The sequence below is a fragment of the Sapajus apella genome, unplaced genomic scaffold (assembly GCF_009761245.1).
Source record: "Sapajus apella isolate SASKATOON/1434 unplaced genomic scaffold, GSC_monkey_1.0 scaffold59, whole genome shotgun sequence".
Classification (NCBI taxonomy): domain Eukaryota; kingdom Metazoa; phylum Chordata; class Mammalia; order Primates; family Cebidae; genus Sapajus; species Sapajus apella.
In genome coordinates this window covers 1546467-1567549 of record NW_022436999.1, presented here as the reverse complement: position 1 = coordinate 1567549, position 21083 = coordinate 1546467, and the positions used below count along the sequence as shown (strand labels likewise).

At 37.6% G+C, this 21083-nt stretch overlaps 1 protein-coding gene across 16 annotated transcripts in view; it reads left to right on the top strand.

Annotated features, from left to right (window-relative positions):
- SIPA1L1 (signal induced proliferation associated 1 like 1) overlaps positions 1–21083 on the top strand; it is a 398250-nt gene that overhangs the window by 293757 nt on the left and 83410 nt on the right. For all 16 annotated transcript variants that reach the window (XM_032245719.1, XM_032245716.1, XM_032245723.1 and 13 more), the window contains one exon: positions 14323–14497. In XM_032245719.1, coding sequence (XP_032101610.1) covers positions 14323–14497 — 175 coding nt within the window. The remainder of the gene's footprint in view (positions 1–14322; positions 14498–21083) is intronic.

Genomic DNA, 21083 nt, shown 5'->3' with positions numbered 1-21083 from the left:
TTTTTTTTTTTTTTTTTTTTTTTTTGAGACGGAGTTTCACTCTTGTTACCCAGACTGGAGTGCAATGGCGCGATCTCGGCTCACCGCGACCTCCGCCTCCTGGGTTCAGGCAATTCTCCTGCCTCAGCCTCCTGAGTAGCTGGGATTACAGGCATGCGCCACCATGCCCAGCTGATTTTTTGTATTTTTAGTAGAGACGGGGTTTCGCCATGTTGACCAGGATGGTCTCGATCTCTTGACCTCGTGATCCACCCGCCTCGGCCTCCGAAAGTGCTGGGATTACAGGCGTGAGCCACCGCGCCCAGCCAGGAATTTTTAAAGATAAGTATTTTATAAATGGGGGAGAGTAAAGAGACTAAGAGAGGTAAAGTTTCTACACTTTGCTTCAATTGGTAAAATGTTGATGCATGTAGATATCAGCTATGTAGATAAAGATATATATAGTAATACATAGAGCAATCACTAAAAATTAAGACTAAGAGATAAATTCAAAAGCTCTATAGATTAATCAAAAAGCGATTCTAAAGAGCACTCAAGTAGTTCTCAGAAAGACAAGGTAAAGAAAATAAATGAAAAATAAGATAAAATGACAGACTTAAACTCTAATGCAGAAATTCATTGAAAGCAAAAGATCCAAATATACCAATTAAAGGACAGAGATAGGCAGAATGGATTTTAAAAAGCATTGTCCAGTAATATAAACTATAGAGTTGCTGGAATAAGTAAGTTGAAAGCAAAGAATGGAAAAAGATGTACCATGCAAACATGAATCAAAGGAAAGCTATAATGGCTTAATAATGTCAGATAAAGTAGAATTCAGAGCAAAGAAATTAACAGAGACAGAAAGGATCATTACATAATGATGAAGAGGTCAATCCACGAAAAAGACAGCAATCCTAAATATGTATGCATCCAACGCCTGTAATGTGAAGAAAAAAAAAAAAGATAGATGAAACTAAAAGGAGAAATGGGTAAATACACAATTACAGTTGGTGATTTTAGCATCTCTTCTTCAACAATGGAAAAGACAACTAGACAAAATCAGCAAAGACATAGAACTTCACAAAATCAACTAAAAATATCTAATTGACATAAAATACTTCACTCATAACAGCAGAATATGTGTTCTTTTAATGTGCACATGGAATGTATGCCAAGATAGACTATATCCTGTCCCATGAAATAAACATCCTCAAATTTAAAAAAAATAAAATGACAAAAAGTGTGTTTTCTAATAAAAATGGAAATGGAATCAAACTAGAAATAACAAACATAATAGAAAAATCTCTGGGCACTTGGAAACTAAAAAACAGATTTCTAAATAACCAGTGGGTCAAAGAAAACACTTGAAGGGAAATGAAGAAATGTATGTAAACTGAATGGGAAGGAAAAGACAACATATGAGATTTTGGGGGATACAATTAAAGCAGGCTGAGGGGGAAATTTGCAGTACTAAATGCAGCGTTAGAAAAGACAAAACATCTCACACCAGAAATCTTAGGTTGTAACCTTATGTTACTAGAAAGAAAAGAGCAAAATAAATCCAAAGCAAGTAGAAAGAAGGAAATGGTATAGAGCATAAATTAATGAAATTGAAAATAGAAAAACATTAAAGGAAATTAATGAAAGAAAAAGCTAGACCTGGCTGGGAGTGGTGGCTCATACCTATAATCCCAACACTTTGGGAGGCGGAGGTGGTAGGATCACTTAAGACCAGCCTGGCCAACATGGTGAAACTGTGTCTCTACTAAAAATACAAAAATTAGGTGGGCCATGTTGGCACCCACCTGTAGTCCCAGCTACTCAAGAGGCTGAGGCAGATTTACTTGAACCTGGGAGGCAGAGGTTGCAGTGAGCCAAGATTGTGCCACTGCCCTCCAGCCTGAACGACAGAATGAGACTCCGTTTTTTTTTTTTTTTTTTTAAAAAGCTACATCTTTTGGTCCTTAAAATTTTTTCATAAAGCCCAGATCCTGTACACACACACACACACACACACACACACACACACACACACACACAGAGAGAGAGAGAGAGAGACACACACACACACAGAGCTAGATCTTTGAAAAAATTGATAAAATTGAAAATCCCCTAACAAGACTGAGAAAGAAAAACAGAGACGATACAAATCTTGTCAACACAGTAGTCCCTCATTATTCGTGGTTTCACTTTCTGCAGTCAACTGTGGTCTGAAAATAGCAGAGTACAAGATATTTTGAGAAAGTTTCACTTAACTTTTATTACATTATATTGTTATAATTGATCTATTTTATAACTAGTTGTTAATTTCTTACTATGTCTGATTTATAAATTAAATTTTATTGAGCAGGGCTCAGTGGCTTACATCTATGATCTCAGCAACTCAGGAGGCTGAAGTGGGAGAACCATTTGAGGCCAGAAGTTCAAGATCAGCCTGGGCAACATAGTGAGACACCATCTCTATGAAACATAAAAAAATTTATCTAGGCCTGGTGGCTCATGTCTGTAGTTCCACCTACTCAAGAGACTGAAGCAGGAGGATCAATTGAGTCTAGAAGTTGGAGGCTTTAGTAAGCCATGACCAAGCCACTGTGCTCCAGGCTGTGTGACAGAGTGAGACTCTTAAAAAAAATAAATAACAACTTCATTATAGATTTTTAGGCATAGGGAAAAACATGGCATATAGTTATATAAGGTTTGGTACTATCCATGGTTTCAGGCATTCACTGAAGGTCTTGGAACATAGCCCTCATGAATACGGGAGCACTACTCTATCAGGAATGAAATGAGATATTACCACCAACCCTCCCAGTAGCAACAGTTTATTGAAGGGATACTGTATACAACTGAATATATATAATTTCGACAAGACGAAATGGGACAACTCCTCAAAAAACACTGTCACAACTCAGCTGACTGAAATAGAATGTTTGAATAGCCTGTGATTATTGAAAAAAATTAAATTCATAACTTCAAAACTCCAAAAATGAAACCCACTGGGCCAGATGATTTTCTTGGAGAATTCTACCTAAGATTTCAAGAAAGATTATCACCAGTTCTGCACAATTGCTTCGAGAAAATACAAGATAAGGAACATTTTACATTTCACTTTATGAAGCCTTGATACCAAAGCCAGACAAAGGTAGGAAAAAACAAACTACTGACCACATCCCTCATGAATGTACATGTAAAATTCCTGGAAAAAAAAATAGCAAATGTAATAAAGTAGAAAAGAAATTGTAGACTATGACCTAGTTGGATTTATTCTAGAGATGCAAGGCTGATTCAGTGTTGACAAAAATTTACTGTAGCCCATCATACTAACAGACTAAAGAAGAAAAATCACGTGATAATATCAAGTGATGGAGAAAAACCATTTGATAAAATTTGAACTTAGTTTTGATAAAAACTAGGAACTTTCTCTGCTTTATGAAGAACATCTACAAAACTTCTATAGCTTGCAGTTTTCTTAATAGTGAGAGACTGGAGAAAGGGAAGGATATGTGCTGTTGCCACTGCTATTCAGCATAGTATGGGAAGTTGGTCAGTGCAATAAGGCAAGAAAAAGAAAAGGCATATGGATACGGGAATGGGAAAAATAAAACTCCTATTTCAGATGACATGCTGGTCTATGTACAAAACCCTAAGGAATCTGTAAACAAACAACCTGAAACTACAAAATGTGTTTAGCAAGGTTGTATGGTTCAACACCAACTTATAAAAATCAGTTAGATTTCTTTCAGTGAATATGTGGACACTGAAATTAAAATTTACTATTTACAGTCCCTAAGCAAACAAACACAGAACTTGGAGCCAGACATGGTAGCATGTGCCTGTAATCCCAGATACTCAGGAAGCAGAAAGATCACTTGAACCCAGGAGTTTAAGACAAGCCCAGGCAACACAGTAAGACCTCATCTCAAAACATAAACAAAAACTTGGGCGTGTGACTAACAAAACATGAATAGGACTTGAACAAAACCCTGATGCAAGAATCAAAATCCTCATGCTGGGCATGATGGCTCACTTCTGTAATTCTGGCGTTTTGGGAGGCCAAGGAAGGAGAATTGCTTGAACCCGATAATTCAAAAGCAGCCTGGGCAATGTAGTGAGATCCTGTCTCTACAAAAAAATTTAAAAATTTAACCAGGTGTGGTGTACACCTGTAGCTCCAGTTACTCAGGAGGCTGAGGCAGGAGGATCGCTTGAGCCCAGGTTTCAAGGCTGCCATGAGCTATGATTATCCTACTACACTCCAGCCTGGGTGACAAATTAAGTCCTGTCTCTAAAAAAACCAAAGAACTAAATAAATGGAGAGGCAGAATATATTCATAAATTGAGAGAGTGAACATATATTAATCATGTCAGCTTTCTCCAAACTTATATAAAGTTTAACTTCTTAATTTTTATCAAAATTCCAGCACGCCTTTTTTGTAGTTATTGACAAGATTATTCTAAAGTTTATATGGAAAAAACAAAGGAACTAGAATACCTAAAACAATTTGAGAAAGAGGAATTGGTGTGGAAGAAATTATTCTCATTTCAAGACATGTTGTATTGCTACAGCAGTCAAGACCGTGCGGCATTGCTGGGAGGATAGACACAGGGATCAGTAGAATAGAGAAACAAGAAATAGAGAACAGCCCCACACAAATAGATCTAGCTGATTTTTGGCATAGATGTAAACGCAATTCAGTGGAGGAAAGACAGGCTTTTCAGACAGTGCTGGGACAACTGGACATCCATAAACAAAATAATGAACCTGGACTTTTTGGGTTTTTTTTTTTTTTAATTTGAGACTGAGTCTTGCTGTGTTGCCCAGGCTGGATTGCAATGGCATGATCTTGGCTCATTGAACCTCTGCCTCCCCATGCCTGGCTAAGTTTTCTATTTTTAGTAGAGACAGGGTTTCACCATGTTGGCCAAGCTGGTCTTGAACTCCTTATCTCAAGTGATCTACCCACCTCAGCCTCCCAAAGTGCTGGGATTACAGACGTGAACCACCGTGCCCCCTGCATAAACCTTGACTTTTAAGCATCAAAAATTGATTCAAATAGATCATGGATTGAAATCTACAAGTATTAAGATTTCTTTGAGAAAAACATAGGAGAAACTCTTTGGGGCATTGAGCTTGGTTAAGAATTCTTAGATGTGGCACCAAGAGCTTGATCTAGGTTGGGCACAGTGGCTCATGTCTGTAATCCCAGCACTTTGGGAGGCCGAGACGGGCAGATCACAAGGTCAGGAGTTTGAGACCAGTCTGGCCAACATAGTGAAACCCTGTCTCTACTAAAAATACAAGAATTAGCTGGGCATGGTAGCATGCGCCTATAGTCTCAGCTACTCAGGAAACTGAAGCAGGAGAATTGCTTGAACCTGGGAGGTGGAGGTTGCAGTGAGCCGAGATCGCACCACTGCACTCCAGCCTGGGCAACAGAGCAAGACTCTGTCTCAAAAAAATAAAAGAGCTTAATCTAGAAAAAAAAATATTGAGAAATAGGGATTTATCAAGACTAACAATATTTTACAGTGCTTTTTTCCCTTAGACATTTGCTGATAGGTAAGAATCTTGGAACTTTTACATCTAGCATAAAGCAGCAGATAAAAAGGAGACAGATCAGAGCTTTCAGTGATAGGTAAGAATCTTGGAACTTTTACATCTAGCATAAAGCAGCAGATAAAAAGGAGACAAGATCAGAGCTTTCAGTGATCAGATCAAATCAGAGCTTTCATAGGGCTTTGCAGATTACCAGTTGAATTCAAGGCTCACTAGAGAACTCAAATCTGTAAAACAATCATATTGAAATTCTTTTTTTGTTTTCTTTGAGATGGAGTCTCATGCTGTCGCCTAGGCTGGAGTACAGTGGCACGATCATGGCTCACTGCAACCTCCACCTCCTGAGTTCAAGTGGTTTTCAAGCCTCAGCCTGCCAACTAGCTGGGATTACAAGCTTGTGCCCCTACACCCGGCTAATTTTTGTATTTTTAGTAGAAAAGCGGTTTTACGATGTTGGCCAGGCTGGTCTCGAACTCCTGACCTCAAGTAATCCACCCGCCTTGGCCTTCCAAAGTGCTGGGATTACAGGCGTGAGCCACTGCACCCAGCCTATATTGAAACACTAAAACTAAAATCCCCCTAAAGTTAGACTCATTTAAAAGTAGCTGTGTTTAAGAGCATATTGGACACAGTAGAAGAGAGAGAATTGATGAAGACAGATTGTCAGAAAAATTATATCTAAAGAATGGAGACAAGAAAACATGGAAAAATATAGAAATATGTCTGAAAGGCATGTGGGTAATGGCAAAATATATGTATGCTTGGATTTCCAGAAGAAGAGAAGATATTTATGCATTATTTGGGAATAAAGGCAATATTTGAGGACATGCTAATAGAGAAATTTCCAGAACTGATGAAAGACATGCATTAAGTTATAATCAAAGAGCTATGTCCACCCTAAGCAAGGTAATATTAAAGAAAATCAAATGTAGGCTCATAGTAAAAATTGCTGAAAATAAAAGAAAAAGAGAAAAATCTTTTAAAATAGCCAGATGGAAAAATACCTTCAAAGAACAACAAGACTGTTAAACATTTACTGGGCGATAAAGCCTGAAGAAAAAATGGAAGCCAGAAGACATTTCTAAAGTGCTCAAAGAGTATGCCTCACAATGAATTATTCCCCCACAAAATTCTTTAAAATGTAGACAAAACTAATTTATAGTAAAAAATAAAATTAGGACAGTGGTTGCCTGAAGCTGTTAGATGATGTAGGGATGGACTGCAAAGGGGAACCAGGAGCTATTCGGGTAATGGAAATGTTCTTTATTTTGATTGTGTTGGGGGTTTGTCAAAAGTTATTAACTTATACGCCTCAAACAGATGTATTTACTATTCAGAAATTACACATCAATAAAGTTGATTTAAAAACTGAAGGCAAATTTCTGCTTCTTGATAAGATTAAGCAAGAGGGGCTTCATTTTAACCTTCCATCTGAAACAACTTAAAAACTAGACAAAACAATGAAACAATGCTTTTTGTAATGTTGGACATCAGGCAGTGAAGGATATTGATTGCCTGGGAGGGGAAACAAATGAGGTGAAACCTAAGATTGCACCAGCTTTCTGCCTGAAGAGAGTTTCCAGGCTACAGTATAGGGAGGGGATACCCAGTTGAAGCCCAGAGGCCTTCCTGATTTGAGATTGACATGTGAGTCCAGGGAGGCTAGAATTTGCAGAGCACAGAGACTATCAAGAGCAGAAAACCATAAGCAGACTACCCCTAGTGCAGATAGTTTCAACTCCTGCAAACCAGACTGGAAAACCTTATAATTTACATGGCATTGAGTAGAGCCTCAATGCTTTTGCCTCAATAGTGGGGCAGAATTATCCTTAGACTAAATACTGCTCTGACACAACCAGAGTTTAAAAGCAAGAACTGAAAGGCTCAATCTATTGCCAAGCAATTTAAATGTGATCCAGAACTTAGCTCAATAATACTTTATAGGAATACAGCAATATCCAGCACAGTCATTTAATTAAAAACTGTAAGCAGGAGCATATGACCTATAGTGGGGAAGGAGATAAAATAATTAAATAATTAAAACCACAAAAATGACTCTGATGTCTTTTTGTAAGTTCAGGAAGTGGGAAGATTGAACATATTAAGTAGAAATCTGTAAAACATAAACATTTTCTATTTATAGATATGAAAGCTATAATATCTGAGTTGAAAAATACACTGGATAGAATTAATAGCATAATAGACATTGTAGAAGAAAGGATTAGTGAACTTGATGACATAGCAACAGAAACAATTGCAAAAAACCAGCATTAATCCAATGTACCGTGAGATGACTTCACCTCACCTAATATTCATATAATTGGAGTCCCCAGAGGAGATAGGAACTACCAGAAAAAGTAGTTGAGGAAATAATAGTTCCAGATTTTCCACATGTGATGCAAGCAGACCCAAGAAACTCAATGAGCCCTAAGAATAAGAAACATGCAGAAAATGACACCAACACCCATAATCAAATTGTTTCCCGCTAGTGATAAACAGAGAATCTTAACAGCAGCCAAAGGGAAAAATCCTGACTTTCAGAAGAAAGGTTATCAAAATAACCGATGAACATAGGAAAAGTTAGATGACTTTTTTAGTCATTAGAGAAATGGAAAAGAAAGCATAGCAATACAGTTCTCAGATGTTTATGTCTGAGTTCCTTCATTCTTTTAAAAGTTAAGGATCCCAAAGAGCTTTTTGTTTATTTGACTTTTTTGTTTGTGTTTATTTACCACATTACAATCAAAATAAATTTTAAAATATTGTTATTTAAAAAAATAATAAAATGATTACATGTTAATATAAGTATCACGTTTGTGAAAAAGGTTTTCTAAAATGGAAAACTAGTGCAAAGGAAGTATTATTTTTTCAGCTCTCTTTAATGTCTGGCTTAATAGAAGGCAGTTGGACTCACATATGTGCATCTGCTGTGAGTCTGTTACAATATGTTGTTTTGGTTGGAGTAGATAAAGAAAATCTGGCCTCACAAGAGTTTATGTATTTGGGAAAGGAAGGACTTTCGTATGGCCCTTTCAATTAACTGTGGATATTTTCCTCTGATATAACACCAAAACTCAACAAGTGGTGGTTTCTTAAAGGTTAATAGCAATGTGGAATCTGAAATCATGAGTGTATTCTGTTAAATTAAAAATTCATTGACTTTCATGCACTTTGAATGAATCTTTTTTTTTTTTTTTTAAGACAGGGTGGAACTCTGTTGCACAGGCTGGAGTGCAGTGGCATAATCATGGCTTACTACAGCCTTGATCTCCTGGGCTTAAGCCATCCTCCCAACTTAGCTTCCAAGTCCTGGAATTGCAAGCACATGCCACCATACCCACCTAATTTTTCTTTTGTTTTAGAGAGACAGGATCTCACTGTGTTGCCCTTGGCTGGTCTTGAACTCCTGGCCTCAAGTGATCCTCCTGCGTTGGCTTCTCAAAGTGCCAGGATTACAGGCATGAACCACCATGACTGGCCTTGAATGAATCTTTTACTCATCCATGATTTTGTAATTTCATGCATCCTTCATTTGGAAAAATTGGTCCTCTTATGCAGATTTTGTAGGTGTTTACTTAGTTTACAATAAGGAGAATATTCAATTGATCTTATTAGAAAAAGATTTAAGTGTTGGGAAGCTTGCAAGCTCATAGTGAGAACTTATGCCAAAAACTTACACCCTTTTGGTGTAAGTTTCCCAAAATTTAAATTTTGCTTTAGAGCTTAAATTCTGTTATTGTCAGGAAATATTGTCAGTTGCTTTTGCTGAAGTAACAGATTCCCCATTTTATTTTCAAGACAGTATCTCCCAAATACACAAGACTGCATAATTATAATTTGTTGTTTGTTCTTTCATATGAAAATGGTGATTTTAGTTATGTTTTTATTGCTGCTATAAGAAATTACTCCTACTCAGTTCCTTAAAAAAAAAAATGATTCGTTATTTTACAGTTCCATAGGTTAGAAATTCAATATGGGTCTCACTGGGCTAAAATCAAGGTGTTGGCAGGCCTGTGTCCTTTGTGGGGGCTCCACAGGTGAATCTGTATTTGGCCTTTTTGGCTTTTAGTGGCTGTCCGTGTGCCTTGGCTCATAGCCCTCCATCTCCAAAGCCAACAGTGTTGCATCCCTCTGACTCCGCCTCACCTCCATTGTCTTTTTCTGATTATCATTTTCTGCCTTCCTCTTCCACTTTTAAGGACCTTTCAGTCATTGGGCCCATCTGGATAATCTAGGCTACTCTCCCCTTATGCTAATTAGCAATCTTAAATCCACCTGTAATCTGAGTTCCCCTTTACCATTAACATTACATATTCACAGGATCAAGGGATTAGGAAGTAGGTGGGTTAAGGGGAAAATTATTCTGCCTAGCAGTCTTATATGAAGGAGACACAGAGTTCATCTTCCAGCTCAGTTGAACAAGTGCTTCTGCTTTTGAGATACCATAAGGTACTTCAGTAGGCAAAAGATGCTTTAAATACACGCTTCATTTCATCACATGGAATATTAAAAAGCATGTACTCATTGTCTACATTTAATACAAGTTAATATTTGACTGCTTTATCAAGGACATTTTTAACTGGATTTTTATTTGGGGAAGGAGTGACTGTATAGCAGAGAAAAAGAACATAAGGAGTGCTGTTATAGTTTGGGGCCACTGTTTGATCCATGCTAAGATGCCGGCAATTTGACATATGCACCTGAGTGCATATGTCCGTGGAAAATACCAGATTGACTCTAATGGTGTTATAAAGAAAGTTTTGATGTCATGATTCATCACTCCCCACAAGAAGATTCTCAGAGATGTTCAGAAGTTCACAGTCTACACTTCAAGAACTGTTGCACAATGAAATAACTCATAGTGACTATTTTAAATTTCTAAATTTAATTAGACAATAGTAGAGGTTTCATAAGAATGTTAGAATTGGGTTATTCTCATGGTTTGTGCACCCCAGTGGCCTTCCTCTGGCCATGATACCAGGGAAGATGGGGTAAAATGCAAAACTTCCTAACACGGCTCTGAGAATTGGTTATTCACATCTCTTTCTTCTAGTACAGGGCTGTGACTATTGTGCATCTTTCCAGAAAGTTATGCCTGTTTAAGTCAGATTGCAGTGTCTGTGTCTTAACTCTAGAGAGGAAGAGCAAATTTATCTACTGTTGGTTCCCAGCTGTAGAAGCTCACATTACTTTTAGTAGGTGTTGCAAGACCCCTTTGCTTTGTTGAGATTCAAGACCTTCATCTCAAATATAGCCTTTGTCCTGTTGGACTGACCACCATCACTTTTGTAGGCACAAACATCTATTGAGTGCCCAACACATCCCTCAGTGCTCCATATGAACAGCTGATCTGCAGACATGAATTACAGCAGCATTCCTAAATGACCCAGAGGTTATCCAAAGCAGAATGCTAAACTGTGGATAAACCTAGCCTGTTCCAGGAGGGCTTCTGGTGTCATCGTAACTCTATTTTGATCATTACCTTAAAGCATTGTATATACAGATACATAAGACCATATAGGTATGTTTGTGTGTTTCTCAAACAATAAATACCGTTTTATATAACCACAAAACAATCCAAAATCCCCACATCATGGCTTTACCTCCATGTACATTTGCTTCCTTTAGAATATTCCTGATTACATTTACTTAACTTCGTGTCAACATGTCATTCTGTCTGGGAGCATGGCTGCTAATTAAGGATTCTGAGTTCAGAGAATGCCACCTACCTTTTATCTAATTGGAGTAGAAATCAAGATGCAGTCATATTGTCACCTTTGAGGATACAGCAAGTGACATTTGGTAGTTTCAAACCAGAGGAAATTGGACTTTCAAAGGCATTTCCTAATCCTCTTAAAGGATCATTCCTTTTACAACTGGGGAAACCAGTTTGTTCTGTCTGCAGATGGAGCTCACTAGGGTATGAGAATTCAATCAGAAGAGGCACATTGTCATGTCCTTGAATTCTGCTTGTCCACTACTTTGGGGGAAGTTCTTATCTTCTTTCTGCAGGAAACTTTTTTTTTTTTAAATAAATGAATCCTTTTGAGTATTGCACAATGAGACCTTAGGCCTCTATCTTAGAATTTTTAAGTAGGCACCTACAAATTCAGTGTGACTGTAATGCTTTCCATTAGTCAGGATGACTTTTGTTTTACATTGTTGCGAGCGAAGTCTGTCCTGGGAGGCATAGCCAGACAACATGTAACTTAAAGCCCCTTCGTCTCTACAGATTGCTTGATCTCTTTGTTCTGCCTGGAAGGAGAGGCAGGTAATGTTCAGCCCTGGGATCTGGCTGTATTAAGGACTTCCTTTGTAATAGACATCGAGACTATCTCTCTCTTTTTATTTGTTGAGATCTAATAGGATACTTAGCTCAATTCTAAAGCCAAGATGAAACCTTCATCTGTGGGAGCATTCCCCTTAAGCATTAGCCACATTCAGCCATTGGAAGCAGGCCAGCTGAGAAAGGGGTTAAATGTCAGTAGTGGGCGGAAGTTTTACCCTATTTTTTTTTTCTTATGTGTGCAATACAAAAATGAACTAAGTCCCAAATGTTTCTGTTAATAATTGAGGTAGCAATAGGTCAGGTTTTATGCTATTTTTAAAATATTCCAGTATCAGTATATCCAGTTATTTGCAAGTTTCCGACTTGGAACCTTACTTTCCTCGAACCAGTGCAGGTAAAATAGAGTCAGGCCGATAGGATTATGGAACTCCAGGAACTCTTTTGTCCATGCACAATGCAAAGGCTGCTGAGCTTTCTTGTCGGCTAAACAGGGTGCAGGGGAGGGGGACAAAGCAAGCAAGGGTTTTTTGTGGTTTTTTTCCCTCAATGACATTTTCTGTTATCGCTGTCTGAACCATTTGGCTTGGAAAGTTGAAAATGGTAGTTCAAGTTCATAGACCTTTAATAAAAAATGGCAGGGCTAGCTATGTTTCAGGATTCAGGAATTTTCAGATTTTAGAGGGGTAATAAAAATGCATGACCCATGTAGTAATATTCCCAGTGAGATCTGGGGCAGCACCCCACAATCAGTTATTCAGGGAGAGTGTGAATATTCACACAAATATGAATAAATTAAAAGTACTAATGTCAGGCCCATATCAAGTTTAGCTGTGAAATGTGTTTGCTTAAATTTGGTTTCTACCTTTCAACTTCAGAATTGCAAATAAGAAGTTGTAGACATGTGTTACAATGGTAGAAATAGAGCAAGACAAACCTGGTTGAGTTCTGGTGATATTTAATGGAGCTGAGTCACTGGAACTGACAGTTTGTAATCTTGTGTCACTCCCTGCAGGACTAGTTACTCCCTCTTCCATTCTCCAGTCTCTTTGCTCATCTGTCAAACAGGTGTAGTATTTGCCTTGTGGGCCATTATGAGGGTAAGAATTTAGTGTAGGTTAAACACTGCACATAGTATTTGGCACATAGTAGGTATTCAGTAAATGTTAGCTATTAAAATTTCACCCCTTACCTTCCTTTTATTAGACAAAACCTTACTGATGTGGTGGTTGCAGTGCCACTCTGGTAATAGGATTAAGTGGTAAGAATTGTCCTGATGCCATTGGAGAATTCAAAGTCTACTTTTTCTTTTCTTTTCTTTTCCTTTTTCTTTCTTTTCTTTCTTTTTTTTCTTTTTTTTTTTTTTTTTTTTTTTTTGAGACAGTTTTGCTCTGTTGCCCAGGCTGCTGGAGTGTGTGGCACAATCATGGCTCACTGCAGCATCGATCTCCCGGGCTCAAATGATCCTCCCACCTCAACCTCCCAAGTAGCTGGGACTACAAGTGTGCATCACCACACCTGGCTAATTTTTGTATTTTTTGTAGAGACAGGGTTTTGCCATATTGCCCAAACTGGTCTTGAACTCTTGGATTCAAGTGATCTGCCCCCCTCAGCCTCCCAAAGTGCTGGGGTTATAGGAGTGAGCCACTGTGCCCAGCCCAAAGTATACATTTTTATGTTGAAAACTCATTGCTTGTTAAATGATCAGTAGTACCACCTTGAAATTTGTTTGCAAAATGACTTTTCAATGATGAATAAATGTTTTGATTAATGTTATATGTAAATCTCTTAATCCTTCATTTTAACTGCATGTGAGGAAGAAATGTTCACCACGAGATGATTTGCCATTATGAAGCCTCTTTTAAAGTTTCTCTGCAGACACTCATCTTTTAGAAAACTATTTGAAAGAGAAGTTTCTCTAAGTATAGTATTGATGGTAGTAGTGCTGTAACAAAGATATAAGCAAGATTTATAATTTAATATATTGGGAAAACAGTATTGGGAGATAGGTCTTTTCTAATTTTACAAAAAAACATATTAGTGAATCTTTTAGTGCAAAACGGTTTATTTTAAAGTATGTTTTATAAAGTAGACCTCTGCTTTTAAATTTATAAAGGCCTCCCTTTTAAAAGGGGGGACACAATAATGAATTGCCTTTAGTTATCAGGATTTTTTAAAAAAATAACTTTATTTTGTACTTTGTAATTGATTAACAGAAATTTCCGATAGTATCAACAGATCTGGCCTAATGATGCATTATCTTTATATGCAGGAAATTTTCATTTATTTTTCTGGCCTTTTCTCAATTCATGAAGTTTATAGATACTTGCTCTACTTTATTTTTTTTTGGATCAAAGACACAAAACACAGAAGGACTTCAAGAGAAGAAAGATGTTAGCTATTTTCTGGGCATATGCCTTATAGGACCTTTTAGCATTTAAGTGGAACAAAGTCGATCTGCCTATATTTATATGCATTGTCTTACCTGCCTTCACAGCTGAACTACCAGCAGAAAGTAGGCATCATGTACTGCAAAGCTGGACAGAGCACTGAAGAAGAGATGTACAACAATGAGTCAGCTGGCCCAGCCTTTGAAGAATTCCTTCAACTATTGGGAGAGCGAGTTCGGCTCAAAGGATTTGAGAAGTATCGCGCACAGCTTGATACCAAAAGTAAGAAATACTTAGACCCTCCTACTAGCTTATTTTCCCCCTGCTGTGCTTTGTACATCTGCTAAATTATCTGTAAAACAACATTGCCATTTATTGCAGAAAAGTGCTGGTGATGGGGGAGAGAAAGCCAGAGAGGAAGGACGTAGCACCAGAACAGTCGAAGATCATAACCAAAGTAGCTAGAATTAGACTGTTAAAAAAAATAATGTTGTCAGAGGTGTGTGGATGGAGGAGGGCAGTGGCACAGATCACGCAGAATTGCTCCTGGATAGCATTACATAAATTTCATTACATCTAGCCAAATGTTAGGGCGATTAAAAACTCCGGAACCTTACAACCATCTAAGTGTAAGCCTAGAATTTTTGATTTCCATTAATTCATTTCATAGTCTTCATGTTCATCTATGTAGTCAGCCTTTGTTTTTGTTTTTTCATATTCTTTTCATATCTAGGGTTTTTGTTTGTTTCTATTATTATTATTCACAGTCTAATCTCTGAGAAAATAGGCTTTTAAGCTCCTTTTAGTTTACCTCATAAAATGTGTTGATTAAAGGCATGATAATGAAACAGTCTGTTTATGGTGCATGAACCTAAAAGTTTGTCTACATCGAGTCCCCAAGTTGTCAATAAAATAGCTAACATTCTCAAATATCTATTTTGATTAGCTGGGACTAACTGAAGAGTGTGTTGACTTTTGCTATGTGTCTGTGTGAAGGCAGTTTTAAATTTTATCTTTAAATTCATCCATAGACACCTGTGATCTGTTTTTCTTTGAGAGGGTCTTTGGATTAGCACATCTGTATTGCAGTCTATAGTAATCTCTCTGATTTTCTGTACAGGAAATTAAATAAGGAGTTGAGTCATGAAAACAGAAAGCATTCATAAACTCCACTGCAGGGAAGAATTTCGTGTTGCCATGGTTTTGCTGTTGCCAACTTGGAAACGACATGCAAGAGAGACTATTAAAACCCATAAATAGCCTAGCCGCTTAAATATTATTTTAACATTCTATACTCTGCTTGCAACTGCATAAAGATGTTAAATTTCAATATCTCCTCAAACTCTTTTTATCCAGGTATTCTGATATTCACCATGTACAGTTCATTCATGTGGCCCCCATTTGTTGTGCTGTATAAATTATCACTACCACAAAAAATTATTGAAGGGATCTGGGAAGAGAATGTGTAATAAGCCCAGTGATACTAGAAATGAACGGTCAGATTGGGAGTTGATAAGATTGTGCATTATCTGTGATGAAGGGTGATGTGAGAAATGTATAGCTGGGGTATCGTTAAGCAATGTGGCATGTAGTAAGGCAGTGGAATACACAAAATAAGCACTTTGTGCACAGTTTGCCCAATTATCCCAACAACTGCAAAGGCTAGAGGGGGATGACCCTGGATTAGCAAACAGCCTCTTACTGTAGTTTTAGAGTCACATAATACATTCAACAGGGAAAGATTCTTTTTCACTGAACTACTGTCCTTTAAGTAGTTCAAATTTATGAGGCATGTATGACCTTTCAGGTCATATTTCCTGAGAAGGAGTCACAGAAAAGCATCCTTTTCTGTCCTTTTAAAATGTCACATTTCCTAAAATGTACAAAAAGTAGGAAAGTATTCCAACTCTGAAGCCCCTAAGAAGACAGTATGCAAAATCATCTCTTTTACCCCAAGCTTATTAATAGGTGCAAAAACTAGAGGAGTCCATTCTAATACATGCCATTTAAACCTGTATTAAATAATAACAGACCACCAAAATAGGCAGCAACCAGCCTCTGTACACCTAAGCCGCCACCTACTTGGCATAACACTACTAGAGATAAGACTTTGTTCCATGTGCTGTGATGTAATCTCACAATACTTAATCTAACTTTATTTTGTGTAAAGAAACTTTGAATATAATTCTTTTTCTAAAAAAGTGCTTTTCAGAACAAATGTTCAAGGATCATTCCCACTGTAGATGTCACTTGAATCTGTGGGTTTGTTGTATTTATCAAATTTAAGTACTTTTTGCTGTTATTTCTTTATTTTTTCTGTCTTACCTCTCTTCTCTCTCAGACTCCAATTACACGTATGTTGTATCACTCAGTAGTGTACCACAGGTTAATGAGACCCTGGTTCTTTCCTGCGCCCCCCCAACTTTTTTTTTTTCTTCTGTCCTTCAGTTTGGATAATTTCTGTTGATAGATCTTCAAGCTCCTTGTGTTTTTCTTTTCATCCATGGTGTCTTAATTCATTGTTAATCCCATACAATGAAATTTCCATTTAAGATACTGTGTTTCAGGGCCGAAAGGTGCATTTGATAATCTTTTTAAAAGTCTTCTATTCTCACCTCACTAGGTTCATGCTGTCCTTCAAATCCCTGAACATATTTATAATAGTTGTTTCAAAATGTTCATCTGCTAATTTCATCGTTTCTCTCATTTTCAGTTTCCTTTTTTAAATGGAGTTCCTCCTACTTTGGGTTACATTTTACTTCCTCACTTGTCTCCTTTTTTTTTGATAAGATACTGGATATTTTAAATGTTTCATTGTCAAGTGTCTTAATGTTGTTACCTTTAAGTGTTGAGCTTTGTTTTGGCAGGCAGTGAAGTTGCAGAACAGCATGATTTTTATGAGTCTTACTTTTTAAGCTTTGTTAAAGTATACCTAGAGTAGCTTTTACTCTGGCTAACTTAGCCGCACTACTAAGACATGACTTTTCTTGCACTTCAATACTTGCATATTCAATTGTATCTACTATGACTGCTCAGAACTCCAGTGTCTCCCAATCCAGTGTGAACTGTAGAATGATTTGGCTCGTAATTCCTTGGTAGTTGGTCTTTCCCTAAAATTTTGTCTTTGCTAGGCTTTTGGAATTTATGCATGTGCAGCTTACTGTCCAACTCAAGACTCAACTTGGGACCCTATATAGATTTCTGAACCTTTCATCTGAGATTTCTTTCTCTTTGGTATTCTGCCTAGCAAATACCAGCCACCTCAGACTTTCTGAACTCTAGTCTGCCTTGGCTTTCCCCTTCAGTGCTCTGCTCTGTGTCACTGTCCCAGAAGTGTCTCAAGGTGGAAAGCTCAGGGATCATAGGGCTCATCTTCTTTATTCCTTTTTCTCAAGTATCACTATCCAATGCTGCCTATTGTCCAGTGTCTGCAAACAGTTGTTTCAGGTATTATATCAATTTTTCTAGTTATTCACAATGCCACGGTGCATGCTATATCAAGCACTTTGTTAGGGCTAGAAGCAGAAGTCCCAGATACTTTTGATATATGTGCCATCTCATTTAATTCCCACAAACCTGCTGAGATACCATTTATTCCCACTTCACAGAATTGGCTTCTTTATATTAAGTAACATGCCCATGATTAGATAGCTAGTAAGCATTAGGGAAGTAGTACAGATCCCAATAGTGTGGGTAATGAAGTGTTTAGAGAAAGCATAAACCTGGAATGAAGCACAGCAAAGCCCCAAGACCGGCCTTTAGCCTGTGTCTTCCTCCCTCTTAAGCCCTTGGGCTAACAGTACCCAAACCAGCTCATGAGATAGCTCTACTTGTCATACATTATGATCATATTGATATCTTAGTACTTGCATAAAGGAGGAGAGGCTCCAGAAAGGGAGTGATGAACTATTGAACTATTTCTTCTTTTTCCCAGTTATCTGTACAAAGACCATCTCCGCATTTCAGAAATAAGGATTTGTGTCAAGCAAGCTGCAAACAAATATGTCACAGACTGAAACAATTCTGCAATGAAGAAATTTTTAGTAGGGGATTTTTCCTTCTTTTTTGTTTACTTATTTGGATGATATAACCTAGGTAATTACCATTCCCTCATACTACTACAGATATAACAATAAACTTCCCAACAAGCAGTTGGTTATTTGAAAACTGGAAACCATCCTCATTTTTAGCTGTTTACGTGGATTTTTTGTGACAGAGGTTTGCTCTTTGTTGTCCAGGCTGGAGTGCAGTGGCATGATTTCGGCTCACTGCAACCACCACCTCCTGGGTTCAAGTGATTCTCCTGTCTCAGCCTCCCAAGTAACTGGGATAACAGACCCCCACCACTACACCCAGCTAATTTTTGTATTTTTGGTAGAGATGGGGCTTCACCGTATTGGCCAGGCTGGTCTCAAACTCCTTACCTCAAGTGATCCACCCACCTCAGCTGCCCAAAGTGCTGAGATTACAGGTGTGAGCCACCAAGCACGGCCACATAGATGATTATGGGAAATTATTTCCTAACTGAGGCTTATTTGGCAAGTTAGTACACAGGAGAGTTAGAAGCCCTTTGTAAAGCTTTCCTTCAAAGCCCTGCCTTCAATAATTTGCTGCAATGTAGTGAATGTTTGTTGTCTCCTCCATTTCTTAGTAGTGTTATAAAATGCAGTTAAGGATCAGGGTCTTAAAAGAGATATAAGACTTTTCATAAAGAAAATAAATCCTTCTTTATTCAGAATATAAACTTTGATAGGGAAAGGGACAGCTAGCATTGCTAAATGCTTTGCACATGCAAAGGGCTATTTGGACTTCTAGAGACTGACAAATGAAGACAAGGATTCTTTTTAAGGAAACTGCACTTTTTACCTTAACTGCACAAGATTCTAAATGCCAGCTGACACATTAATTGAGCATCTTTTATGGGCTGCCACTTTCATATGCATTATTTTACTTAATTCTTACAACCTAAAAAATATCAAGAAGCAGAGAAGTGAAGTGACTTGTTTGTGGTAATCTTGGAAATGATACTATTGGTATTCAAGTTCAGATCTTTCTTCCAAGTCGGGAATCCAGGTAATTGCAGGTATCTTGCAGTGTGAACAGTAGGTAGAAAATATTAGTGGCCTAATCCTAAGTACCAGCCTCACACTAGCTCTGTTCTTTTCTCTCGATATTTTAGCAATTTTAAGAAACCGTGATCCTCAGGCACGTAACCATGCATAATCACACATTCCTGAAACTAGCTCAGTATGAATTTGCCTGCAATAAGTACTAGAAACTTTTTGACCCCATCCTTATGGAAATAGAGTAATGTATCTCCTGATCATCACTACAGATTTATTTTTTCAAAATTAATAAATACGGTAGATGCCAGAGCAGGTGGAATTCTAGTTTGTGAGTGGAATAGTGTACTGCAAGATCCAAAGTGTGTGTTCTCCTGAATACATGCCATTGTTCACAAAGTGAATATCTGGCTCCTATCCTGAGGCGAGGTTACGTAGAGTGAGACCTGTCTGTATCTGTCTTTTCCATAGGGGTCTTGAATCAGTGGTCCCCAGCAACCAGCTGACTATTACAATATTTCAAACTATGGATAAGGATCAGACCCACAACATAGCTGTGATTTTGTTTTATTTCTGATGTGTTCTATAGTGGCAAGGAAGTTAAAAACTGAGCCTAAGATTTCTTTTTCTTTCTTTTTTTTTTTTGAGACAGAGTCTTGCTTTGTCACCCGCGCCGCAGTGCAGTGGCGTGATCTCAGCTCACTGCAACCTTCACCTCCCAGGGTGAAATAATTCTCTGCCTGAGCCTCCTGAGTATCTGGGATTGCAGGCACCCGCCACCATGCCCAGCTAATTTTTGTGTTTTTAGTAGAGACAGGGTTTCACCATCTTGACCAGGTTGGTCTTGAACTCCTGACCTTGTGATCCACGTGCCTCTGCCTCCCAAAGTGCTGGGATTACAGGCATGAGCCACCATGCCTGGCCGAGTAAGATTTCTTTATTCTATTACTTTACTAGTTTATATGTATTTAGTTAATGAGATTACTTTTCTCTTTGTGTTTATATTTAAAAGGAACTTTCTAAATACCAAGTTGCATAGGTGTTTTTCTTCATGTAGTTTTCTTAAATATATCCTTTAGTTACCAGGAAATAGTTATAGGAAAGTCTAGTTACGTTTTCCTGATGCAGATTCACATACATACACCTTTGTCATCCAACCTTTAGACTGCCTAAAAGCAAAAGAATTGAGGCAAAGGAGAAGTCAAGGATGATCATGACATTGGCTGTATCTGACTGCTCTACAAACTTACCAACCTGTTCATACTGTCTTCAAATAGAAATACTTACTGTAGGATATTATCACTTACCTACACCTTTTCAAAGCAACTGAGAATAATATTCTTACCATTCCTCAATTATTCAGTGCCTTCTTATCATCTGCTTTGAATATAGGAAGTTTTGCTTTCTTTCACTTAACTGTAGAGTGCTGACCATATTAGTGGACTCACTGGCAGTGTGATTTGGAGGCAGATCATGTGACTATCAAGGTGACCTATATAATGCCTGAATTTACTTATTAAGTCTTAAAGCTCTATATAAATAGGAAGCAGCATCATTCTTTCATCCTTCTTCTACAAGCACATTGTCCCTTTAGAGATTGCTCAATACACTCTTCAACTGGATAAAAAAACTTTTTTTTTTTTTCTTCATTTTCCTGACAGTCATTCTCTTAAACTTTTATAGTTTCAGGATTTCATGGTCACTAAAAATATTATAATAAGAACATTGGATGCCTTATTCTTTAGTAATATAGGAAACAGTCTTCTTGTCTTCTTTTTTTTTTTTTTTTTTTTTTTTTTTTTTTG